The sequence below is a fragment of the Drosophila ananassae genome, chromosome 2L (assembly GCF_017639315.1).
Source record: "Drosophila ananassae strain 14024-0371.13 chromosome 2L, ASM1763931v2, whole genome shotgun sequence".
NCBI classification, from domain to species: domain Eukaryota; kingdom Metazoa; phylum Arthropoda; class Insecta; order Diptera; family Drosophilidae; genus Drosophila; species Drosophila ananassae.
In genome coordinates this window covers 26034744-26047476 of record NC_057927.1, presented here as the reverse complement: position 1 = coordinate 26047476, position 12733 = coordinate 26034744, and the positions used below count along the sequence as shown (strand labels likewise).

At 37.0% G+C, this 12733-nt stretch overlaps 1 protein-coding gene across 1 annotated transcript; it reads right to left on the bottom strand.

Moving 5' to 3' along the window:
- Positions 1-3373: 3373 nt before the first annotated feature.
- Positions 3374-10230, bottom strand: LOC6505579 (cytochrome P450 4c3). The gene is made up of 8 exons (XM_001964627.4): positions 9721-10230; positions 6549-6664; positions 6369-6485; positions 6147-6306; positions 5964-6033; positions 4453-4741; positions 4106-4385; positions 3374-4034 (listed from the first exon to the last, which is right to left on the bottom strand). The coding sequence occupies exons 1-8, from the start codon at positions 9953-9955 to the stop codon at positions 3694-3696; spliced, it is 1608 nt and encodes a 535-aa protein (XP_001964663.1). The 5' UTR covers positions 9956-10230; the 3' UTR covers positions 3374-3693.
- Positions 10231-12733: the final 2503 nt, after the last annotated feature.

The window sequence follows — 12733 nt, the reverse complement described above, 5'->3', positions numbered from 1 at the left end:
AATTTGTTTAAAGATTAATACATATTTCGAATGAGTTTTGTTTTTATCCATATAGTTTGTATACCCTTTCAGAGTATATTCTAATTTTTGTCAAAAGTGTGCAACGCAGTGATGGAGACATCTCCAACCCTATAAAGTATATACATTCTTAATCAGGATCACCTAATGAGTCGATATAAGCTTGTCCGTCTGTCTGTCTAATTTTACGCAAACTAGTCTCTCAGTTTTAAAGCTATCGAGTTGAAACTTTACACACATCCTTCCTTTGTTTGAAGGCAGTATATAAGTCGGAACGGACGGGATCGGTCAACTGATTGATCGGAAGTGCCATAACTTTGGTGTCTTTTAAGTTAGAGGGTTGGGACTTTCCACACATGGTATATTGGCCAAAATATCTTATGTACAAAATTTCATAAGGATAGGCCGACTATATCTAATAGCCGCCATATACGTGAACGATCGGAAATGGCACAGCTGTAAGGGTATATCAACTTCGGCACCTCCCGAAGTTAGCTTTCATTTCTTGTTTTTATTGAATTACAGACTTCGCTATATTCATTATACTAGTTTACAAATTGAAAGGTAATTGAGTGAACCTTGAAATTGATGATTGTTTTATTTTAATTTGGGCACGGAGAACATGAAAATTATATCCGCTTATTTTTCTTAAGACCCATTTCAGAGATATCTTTAAAAATCGTGTTTTTGTAGTCCTTTTTCAGTTTTTTGGTAATATCTCATGAATAAACTGTTTTCAAACCACAAAGGGATATTGATTGAAAGGTATTGAAGTTATGTTTACGTGGATATGTACAGATTGAATCAAATCTCTGGAATTCACAAGTGTACAAATAGTGGCATTTTCGAAAATGTAAATGTTCAAAGTTGGTTTATGATATATACCAAAAAACTTCAAAATGACCACAAAAACACCATTTTTGAAAGTATCTCAAAAACGGTTCTTAACAAAAATAAACGGATGTCATTTTCGTGTTCTCCGACCCCAAATTACTAAAAAAACCTCATTTTTAACGGAGTAGTATTATTAGTAATTTTAACTGTAGCTTGTAAAATACAATTTTAGCTTTAAAATCTCGGAATAAATCGACGCAGTTTCGCGAAAGTATCAAATGGAATTCTACGAAATTCGGATATAAATATTTAATAATTACATAAGTAGCTTATTTCTTAGAAAACTTAGTAAAAGTTTAGAAAAAGTAAGTAAACAATGCTAACTTTTAGATTCCCGAAGCTAATACTCGTATAGCATTTTAATCGAATGGGGATGCCTATGGTTAATATAAACCACTGTTTGGACTTTTAATTAGAAAAGCCTTTTAAATCCAATTTTTTATGATTACACTAGTTTACAAATTTAAATGTAATCGAGTGAACCTTAAAATTGATGATTGTTTTATAGTAATTTTGAAAATTTCAATTTTTCAATTGGTCGAAAATGACACTATTTTTGTACTTTGTTCGCTTGTGCATTACAGAGATTTGATTCAATCTGCACATATTATATATCCACGTAAACGTTACTTCAATACCTGTCAATCAATATCCTTTTTTTGTTTGTAAACAGTTTTTTTCATGAGATATTACCAAAAAACTGAAAAAGGACCTCAAAAACACGATTTTCAAAAATATCTCAAAAACGGTTCTTAAGAAAAATAAACGGATGTCATTTTCGTGTTCTCCGACCCCAAATTACTATAAAAAACACTTTTTTATGGAGGTTCATTTTTGGTGTAAACTAGTGTTATCATACAAAAGCTTATTGTATATTAAGCTATTAAAATAGTAACTCATGCATGTCAGTTTGCGAATAACTTACTTGTCGTATGTGAATAGAAATATAGATATATATAGAATATATATATTATAGAATAGAAATAATAGTTTACAATGCTCGCTTTGTATTAAAGTCGAAAAAACATAGAAATATTATATTTACATTTATTTATTTTAAATATATATTCATTTCAGCACGATTATTATAGATAAGCTTACAACAAATGGGGAATACATTACCCACTTCAAAAGGTATTCTAATGATATCATTTAATTCACTGTTGATTTTTACTCAAAACTTTATTGCAATTTTTGTACCATTAAAATTAATAAAATGCATTAAACAGTTCAGGCTTCTCCATAACCTTTGGACTCTCCAGAACAAATCTCAACTCTCAAACCAACACCATAACTCATAATACCTTTTGAACCCTTGGGATTATGATTTTATATATATTTATAAGTTTAGTTTCCAAATGCTAAAAATAAAAATATAAAAATTATTGTAATAACACTATTCATTCTAATCTGTATATTATCTAAAAAGGAAAAGGTTAAATTTAATGTTCCGTAAAACCCGTTTTTACCAAATGGTTCATGTCGATCATTCGTCTAGATATTAAAAATGAATATTTATTTTCCATAGCTTTAGTTGTTTAATACGGTTTTAAATCTTTACACTTGTTGAGAATCAATCTTAATTAACACAAAGCGCCATTCTATTATAATTTTTTTAAAGACTTTTCAACTATGAAATGACCTAGTAGGAGATTAAAACTCATATTAAAACAATTAAAATTTTAAATGATCCGTGACATTTTGCAATCATTTGTTTTAAATACATCCGCAAATTCTAGTTTTAAGCATGCCTTTATTGCGATAAGTTTATTGAAGTGAAAAGGATGTCTTCTGTTCGACGGATTATTTGGATGTGGCTTTTCATCAAGGCTGTATATATTACTTAAAATAGTCGAAATATAAACTATATATTAATTTAAAATGTTTTTAGGCAATGTGCTTGGTTGAGTTTACAAACATTAAGTGTACTTCGCCTGATCTAGAACATGTCAGCTTTGATTATTGCTATCTGAAGTCGGTGAATCGAACCTACAAGTACCTGTCATTAAAAGGGATCATGTACAAAAAGCCGGTTTCTAACGTAAAAGTACGGTCAAGATTAATATAATTTTATGAATTCTCAGTTCAAATTTTTATTTCGATTCAGGTAACATTTGCTTTACTTAAGAAATTCAGTGGATATAAGCCGTTTTTGTACAATATTACTGTTGACGCCTGTAAATCACTCCGAAATCCCAATGCAAATCCAGTATTTGCTTTCTTTTATGGCTTTTATCATGACTTCTCTAACTTGAATCACACCTGTCCCTATAATGTCAGCAAACAAATCCACCATTGAAATGAAGTGTTATTAAATATTTTTAATTACAGCATGATGTTATTGTTGAGAAGTTACCCATCAGCCACGTTGATCATCAGTTTTCCAAGCTTCTGGCCTTTCCCACTGGGGAATACCAATTCTTCACAGATTGGTTTATTAAAGGAATCAACCGGGCAACTGTAAGGATTTATTTCAGACTTTATTGATATGCCTTACGGATTGAAGAAACTGATTCTTTTCTGTTTGGGCTATCTATTGTTATTCAGTTTTCTTGCAAATTTTATGCACTTTTATATTGGTGATTTGAACTAACAAAATATGTTTGGTTATATAAACAAATTTAATCAATTTCATTCTTAAGCTTATGAATATTACATCGGTTACAAAGTTTAACATAAACTAGTCTCTATCGCTATGCTGTCCGGTTAATTCTAATTATTTACATTATATGCACTTTGGATCGAATTGAATTATCCCTCCCGTTCTGAGGGATAAGCTTCTCAATCACGGGGCGTGATCTTCACCCGGAGGCCGTCCTTGGGACGAAGGATAAGTTCGCCCAGAAGCGTGAGGTCCTCCCGTCGGTCAACGGCTTCGATCTTGTACTTTCGCAATACAGTAGAGATCACAGCTTTCTCCTCCAGGATGGCGAACTTCTGGCCAATGCAGTTACGAGGTCCGGCACTGAACGGAATATAGGCGAAGGGATGGCGTCCGGCGCAGTTCTCTGGCAGGAAGTTGTCCGGATTGAACTGCTCTGGTTTGGGAAAGACGCGCGGGTTGCGGTGCAGGGCATAGGTCATAATAATCGCCTGTGTTCCAGCTGGCACAAGCTTGCCACCTAAAAATAATTAATTTACGAGAATTAGCGAAATAAATCCGATATTGTTGATTAATCCTTTTGGAAATTACCAATATTCACATCCTCGCCCACCATACGAGCCATCATCGGTACACTGGGGAAAAGGCGAAGCGAGTCCTTGATGCAGCACTCCAAGTAACGCATGTCCAGGAGATTTTTCATGCTGGCCGGAGTCTCCTTGTCATCGCCAAAGATAGAGTCTAGCTCTTCAACCACACGTTCCTGGTACTCTGGATGGCAGCCCAGCAAAAAGAGGGTCCATGAAATGGCAGCTGAAGTGGTGTCATGTCCCTCGAACATAAAGGTATCCACTTCCTCGCGAATGTCTTCCTATAAATTAAATATTAATTTTTGTTATTGTATAATTTTAAAATCAAATAATGCAAATGAACCTTACATTCGATAGCACAGTGCCTTCCTTGGAGGCGTCGATCAAAAGGTCAAGGAATGCCAGACGCTTCTTTTTGCCCAAGTCATCATAGGCATCGGGGGCATCATTGTTGTTATTGTTGTTATTTTCCTGAAGAATGGCGAGTTCAGCTTTACGTTCTCGGATGACCATGTTGGAAAATCCGTGCAGAGTATTTATATAACTCTGGTGAAGTTTGTAGTCCGAAGTCAACCGGAAAATGAGATCACTTTGCAGCCAAATCTTGGCCTGACGACTCTGGACAATGGAACCGATGCTGAAGAGAAGGAATATGAATTATTATGATTATCAATTTAAAATATATATCGTTATAATCCTCATATTGCAATGCATATTTTAAATTATTTTCCGTGTATAAAGTTAGGTATTAAAAACGAGTGTGGGGCGGGGAAAGTGTTGCGTTAAATTGAAAGTTAGTCATGTGTTCAATGGGAGTGTGCTCTATGAGGCGTGGCAAGGGACTGGGAGTGTGAGATTGGTGATGATGCTGTCTGTTATCAGCTCCGGAGCACTTCAAGCATCCCATTGACATCTTAATCTCGCATATTTTGCGCTTGGACGCACTCCACCACCCAATCCCATTCCCGAGACACAAACGACATGCTGGAGTTGGGCGGTAGGTGTTGCAAGGACATGTGTATCTAAAGGGGTGTCTCATTCCCTGACAGCTGTACTGACAGCTTTCGATATTAAACTGCTGCCACAGAGCTGATAACTCGTTGCCAATGTTGAAGAGTTACGGGTGGCATATCCGCTTCAATTCCCAGTGGTAATCAAATTTTATAATACATATTATTAAAGTAGAGAGGAAAAAATAATTAAAGCCTAGTATATTTTATTTAGATAAATGTTTAATTTTGAACACATTTTTTTTATTGAAATTTGTTTCTTCAAAATCCTTCTAAGTATGCTATACAAATATTTTGAATTATCAACCGCGTTTACCAAAAGTTCATTGCATATTTTTGGGGCTACTTTCTTTCAAACTTGTTTTCTTACAAATAAATAGTTTTTAATATTTTGATTAGAAAATTAAAAATATCAATATTTTTAATTTTTATCAAATAAAATTTCTGCAGCAAGGCAGCTTCATTCTTTCTTTTTCCATTTATATAAAAACCACTTAATAGTTGGCCGAAAAAAAGAAAGAAATGTCTTATGCCGCCAAATAACCAATAAATTTGTTTCATATTAATCAACAACACCAGCGCCGCACGAAATTGCCATAAGGCGTTAGTTTTATGAGAATGACTTTGTAATTGAATTTATTTTCAAATAAATCGGGCTCGCTCACAAATGAAAAGGAAATGGCTCCGAATACCCATAAGCAATTTTGAACGATATTGATCGAAACTAATTTATTTATAAATTTCTGGCAATTCCAACTGATATTATGTTGGAAAATGTCCAACTAAATAGTAGTCAGACTCAAAAATAATTTAGTATTTCAAAATGTAATCTAAATATCAATGACTTACCCATAGACCGCCTTTACGTATTCCGACTCGCTGTTGCTCTGGGCATAGATTCTGCGACCCATGGCGGTCTCTGTGGAAATGAATGACGTATGCAATTAGCAACGGCTCAGGGAAATCGGAGTATGGTCACCCGAGCCACAGATAATGGAAAAGCATCTAAGCTCTGGCGACATTGGCACTCACCGCAGACAATGTCCAAAGTGCAGAGCGTGACGTATGGGAACAGGTTGAACGCCTCGCTGCCCACCTCGACGGCCAATTTTCTTGCCAAAACAGCGCTCTGCTCATTGAAGACGTCAATGAAGTCGTCCAAGATTTTGAAGTGGAATGCAGGTGTTAGAATCTGCAATTAATTAAAGAAAAATTAATTAGAATTTGATTAAAAGATGGATATTTATACTTTACCTTCCTGCGGGAATGCCATTTGCGATCGGTGCTGGTCAGAAGACCCTCGCCCAGCCAAGGATGCAGATAGTCGTAATCGTGGCTCTTGTTTACATACTTCTGGCTGTTCAGAATGGGCTAAAAAACAATAACAAAGTTAGATAATAAATATCAATTTTAATTGAAAAAGTCAACACTTACCTCCACAGTTTCGGGCTCGAAGAGAAGAACTCGTGGTGCGGTTCCTTGCCAAACTCGATTGATACCGATTCGCGTGCCCCACAATTTCTGCATGCCGATGACTCGATTGAAGAGCTCTGAAAAAATCATAGAAATATACAGAAACCAGTTAGCTTGGCTAATTTTTGTGGAAGACAGTATTTAAATTTTTGTTTGCCATAATAACTGAAATTAATTATAAAACCGCCTCATGTTTTCAATTAAGATTACAATCAGAGTTATAATTTTCTTCGGATGTTGTTACCCCCATGAAGGTCGACGCAATTGCTTTCTCGTCGGCCCAAAGTAAGCCGGGATTTTCTCACCCCAATACGGCTGGCCGAAAGATACCTGACCGAAGGCACGTTACTCATAGATACAAGATACCAAATACAATCGTTTAAAGACCATCGCGTTGGTTTCAAATGTGTTGCATTAATTAAAAGATGAAACACACAACACAAACACCCATGCGTGCCCATTCAGCGATCTCTAATAATGATTTTATGTAACCCCAAGCAAACTGGCTGATGACGCCGCTGCCACAGTTTCGCGACCATTTCTCAGGTGGGGCAGGTGGTTTTTGGCGGCTCTTGGTCCGCTGGACCGTTGGTAGCTCTTCGTCGGAAGTTGGCCAGTTGGCCATTTCGTACTCTCCAAAACAAAACAAAACAAAGCACTTTTCATGCAATATCTTTGCCGGTCTACGGGTCCCTTCATTATCATTTTGCTTTGGTATTTCGATACACGGTAACAAAAAAATGTAATAATGGGTTACAAAAAATCTAATCTAATAATTCCACTTTAGGTTTCAGGTTTACTGAATTATTGATCGAAAATATGTGTGGTAAAGCCGTTTTGTTTTTTATGATTCCTTTATTAAAATTAGTTTCTTTCAGTGTCTTTAAATCAATGTTCAGGTTTTTTCCACTGTACTGCTACCTGCTTGTCACCTGAATGGTGGCTGCGTAGAGTTAAATTGCGCTGGCAATTCGAAATAATTTATGTACTGGCATAATTTTCTTGGCTGACATTGGCTGGAACACATTAAAAAGCAGTTACCAAAGATTTGCAAAGCCGCACCACCGATCAGAAGCCACCCACATCCCACGGATCGCGCCATGACCTCAGTTTTCTTGGGGCTAGAACTCAGAACTGGAAACCTGTTTGAGCCTTGGCAACTCTGCTCTCCACACCACAAAAATCCAAGAGCCGCCAAGCTGCCTCTTCAGCTTGGAAAAATATTATCAAGAACCGCTTGACCTTGGACAACCATTCAACCATTTACTGCAACATCATATTTCATTTTCATTTTTAGCTTTTTTAGCATCTAACAAAAGCCTCGTAATTGCGCAGACAAACAGTCATATAGCTCTGAGATTCGTTCTTAAATTAAATTATAAAAAGAATTAATAAAACCCCTCTGGTTGCTAATCGCTCCATAAATTATATGCAAACTCCTAGCTTGCCTTGACAGAAATATTCTTTTATTTAGCAAGCACTCGAACAAGTCTTTTGATTATCATGGCCTTAAAGTGCTCCGTAAATTTTTGGATGGGGATGTTGTGAATTAGCAAATCATTTCACTGGTTAATAGAGTGGTTTGATGGACAGGTTTCTAAGGTTCTAGCTTGAATTACTGAAACGAATTGTAAATCATTTAAATTCCCAAACTTGATTATCGCCTGGTAAACGGCCAGTGTAAATGTTAATGATCAGTAAAAAATAGCTATCATAATACCCTCGAGAACCCTCAAGATTACCAAACTCGATATGTGGCTTTACGATCTCGAAAGACAAAGAAAAAGAACCAAACGGAAACGAATCGGTTCGAGGGTTTAGCACCAATAGAATGAGTAGCAATTTTTCATACGTTTTATCAAATCCATTTCCTACACGATTTCGCCCCAAACTCTTGGCTCCGAATTTTTTGTATCTCTTCAGCTTCCGCATTAAAATATATGTTAATTTACTTTGTTTATTTTTTTCCTTCGATCATCCAACATCGAACGGAATTGCAAAACGCCGAACTGGCTGTGTGCGAATTAATCAGGTCCCCCGGTCGATTGAGAAGCGTTGAGCCGGGGGTCCAATTATGATGGATATTCTTCCACTTCAGTGTCAAGATCAAGTCCAATTCCACCTCGGACCTTTTTTGTTAGGTATTTTTTTTTTTTTTTTTGACCAGTGTCACAGTCTGAGCCGAGTCTGTTGGCACTTTATGGCTATTTTTATCACTCGGCTCGAGTCAAGTAGTTGTTGGGCTTGTTATGCCAGTGATTTATGAGCGACTTCTGGCTGCTGTTTCTCCACACTTCACATTTGGTAATTGTTTCGAGATCGGAAAACAAATTCATGTAAATAGCGTGTGAAATATAGAGTTTGACTTGCCTTCGTTGGGTGAAAGTTGAAATATTCGGCCTTTTATTAAGATCAAAAGAGGCATCTCTAATTTTCATAATAATTTGACATCAATTTCAACTGTTGTTTCCTTTACCGAGGGTATATGTATTATGCCTTCCCATGAACAATTTAGGGGTGATTATTATCTTTCACTGGGCCAAAGGTGAATGTCTCCTGGGATCCAGACTTTTAAACTTTCCAGTCATTTCAACTCATTAGAATCGCCAACGTTTCACGCTCAATTGACATTCGACTTATTCATGTTTTGTTTGCTTGCTCCGAAGCGCAAACTAACACTAAATATTTTAATTAAATTACAATTAAAAAACAAAAAGCACATGCTTATTGCAGTCTCATTTCGAACAGGTTTTTGCATTTCAAACTCTTATTTGGACTGTTCTATAAATCAATTAGCGCCTAACATCTAAGGGCGCCGAGCTGGGACGCAACAAAAATCTTCGATGGGCTGTCTTCAGCAACGAAAGTGAATTTCGTTGGGTAAAGTTCATTAACACTAAATTGGAAACCAAGAGATCGAGTATTTTACCAAAAGTTAGGAGGTAGATGCCTCATTGAGAGCTGATCGTAGAAATTAGCACCTGGTCGGCTCTACGACTATTTGCGGTATTAATAAGACACCCTGCCAAATGACTCAGGGTCAATATCACTAACTGGAGCACCCACAGAGTATTTGTAATATTTGTGTTCTTTTTTAATATTTTTTATTTTTAGGAGAGAACTGAGAACTCACCGTCATGATCTACATTCATTTCAATGGCATTGCCCAGAAAGGGCATAGCTGCCGGTCCAGGGATCTTTTCGATATGCTTCACCAGACGAGATCGCCGTTTGTTATAGACCACCAAAAATATAATCACGGAGGCTGCTAGGAATATCGTAATCGGGGAGTAACCGGAGATCACTTGGGCCGTTTTTGAGAGCAGGATGCTCTCGGCCATCAGAGAGGAAATCACTTTTGAGGACATTTTCTGCAGAGTCTCTTATGTCTATGGGCTCCGATAGTTCACGGTCCACTTTCAAATACGAATATATTATGTATATCCTTATCACACGATGATCGAACCGGACCCGGTCAACAAACGATTCAAACACTGCGAACTCCAATAGACAACTAACAAAAAACCCGAGATTGCACAAAAATTTAAAAAGAAGTGCTAAAATTTTCGGGCCAAGCGTTTCGGGTTTCGAGCTGTCGTCGTGAGCTCGGCTTTGTATCTCATTTGTATCTGAATCTGTGCCTTCACCTGTGTGAGTGAGTATCTCAAACGGTTAGCCGGCTACGCTCGCTTCAAAAAAAATAGTAGCACACACAGACACAGTGATAGGGGAAAAAAGCCACAACAACTGCCTGCACTCGCATTGTTGCCTAGATGACTGGGCTTTTTGACTGTTTATGGGACCTACAAATTGTCAGAGTTGCAGTACGATTTCATATGTGACGTTTTGTGATTAATTTACTCCAGGGCAGGGTACATCTATATCACTCGGAGGTTTGTCAAATCAAGGGAAAGTATGTTCGGGAAAATATATACGTTGATATTCAGGTTTGATCATCAAGTTGTATATGTTTTGCAACTGGTTTCTATGCAAATATTGATAGTTCTTTCAAACCTATTAACATTGAACTTGAACTACTTATGCATGCAATTTTAACTTTTAAATAAAGCCATTGTATTGAGATTGAAAGTTACGAAGGATACTCTAAAGAATAATCATTTATATGTGTAGGATTCTTTGCTAGTCCTACGCTATATAGTTCACTCTTGAATATCCTTTAGGGTATCGTAACGTCGTCGAATAAATTAAAAGTATACTAAGGCGTACTTATTTATTTAGCATTTTAATAGTGCGCCCTTGTACTGAACAAGCAAACTTAAAATATTAAAAAAAAAAACAAACATCTGCATATAAAGTCAGTTGAAATGGGCGTCACCATGTCAACCCTTTTCAAAAAATCATTGAAATTATTTGGAAGCCGATCAAGTTCCGCCTTTAAAAAGACCTAACCTTGGCCAGAAATTGGCAAGAGGGCTTGAATGGGGATGAAGCCGCTCTACGATTCTACGATCGCCCATTAACTAAAAGTTCGGATTTCATTATGTGAGTGTAATTAAAACGAACTTAAACGCAGTGTCATGTCCGCTAGTAGACACTTTAAAATGGGAGAGTTTAATTTGAGGGGTTTCCAGTTCAGAAACCAATAGCTAGATTGCAGCCTTCGCCAGACTGAGTCAACAAGACGCAGAATATTCTTAGACAATTAGCGAACGATTGAGATTTGAGATGCGGATCAAAATCAAGATTTCTAATTGTCTGCCTCATGTTAAATGTAAACCAAGGTTAAGAGGAAGTTTCCTCGCACCCGTCACCATTAAGACTCGTGCCCGTTCTTATTGATGATGATCGAGGCGAAACCAGCGTAACTCGTTTTGGGTTCTTAGTTAACAAAATTAATTTTATATCGACTTTTGGGTTTCGTTTTTTTTCTTAATTTTTGTTGTGCCACCGACCACCAAGCCACCGACCGGGGAACCTGTTCTTTTGGAGGGGATAGAACCTTGTATTACGGATGCAAACTATAGACACATTTTATAGCAGCTCCCAGCCACTCCAGAAATTCTGTGACACAATCCCTGAAAAGAAATGCTTGTATTTTTTAGCACGTTAAATAAATTATAGAACCGGACCCCAATCAGCCATTTTGTGGATTTTAAATATTCTTTAAAATAGCAGCCTAACGAAGAGGTCAAAACAAAAGGTCAGGGACCACATAGGAAACCTTTTTTGTAAGACAAAATTCTTTACAAATCAATGGATCATTACAATATATCTTATTGTGGTCTGCTTGAGATTACGAAATCTCTGGTACATAAGAAAATAAAGTCTAGGAAGTGGAAGAAACCGACTGCCTGCGACTGGTTCTTTAATTAAAGAAGAATTATCAGCTTCAGCTCGGCGGGAGAAAAAGCGGATTGTCCAAAGTGCCGAGTCACTCTACAAAACCACTTGTGTTTTCATTTAACCATTTTATCATCCAATTCTGCGTATTTATTTGTACCTTTATAGTTACGCTTGCAACTCCGCAAAGAACTCAGCACTTGAATCGTGATGTATGGGGGCTTCCCCTTTGGCAGGTTGGATGACTCGTAGGCCTCTTTGTTTTGTTTTTTGTTTTGGTCTATGATTTGTTTGGATAATACGAGTGTATAAATCTATGTTAATTTGCCTACGTGCAGTTGATCAATGACTGATTTGCAGCAGATCCGAGTCAGATCTCCGGATAGCTCGCATATGGATGCTAATAAGCGGCTGGTTTTTGAATGGCTTTATGTGGAGGGCCATCCTCCAAGTCTACTATTTTCAAGATCAAGGTCGTTATGAGACCGGTATGCGTCTATCTTCCTGCTCAGACCAGTGTTAAATGGAGTAAGAATGGAAGGCTAACTGGGGCGAATTTGTTTTAAATGGTGTGAAGATTAAAGTCATAAAAAATAGTTTCCTGTGAAAATGATTAACCTACATTTAGGGCAATCTATGTGATATTTTTTTCTAGTGTTCCTCTAGCTGCCAAGAGCCAAAAAACCTCACCCTTAAAAGGACACATACAGACACTTTATTCCAGGGTAGTTTTGTAGTTGTGAGGGTATGTGTGTCACAGCCATTTTCCTTTTCCCGTTCCATATAATTTCCAACTAGTTCTGGCTACGAGCTCATGGAAACCCTTGTAGAGAGCCGGAGAAAGC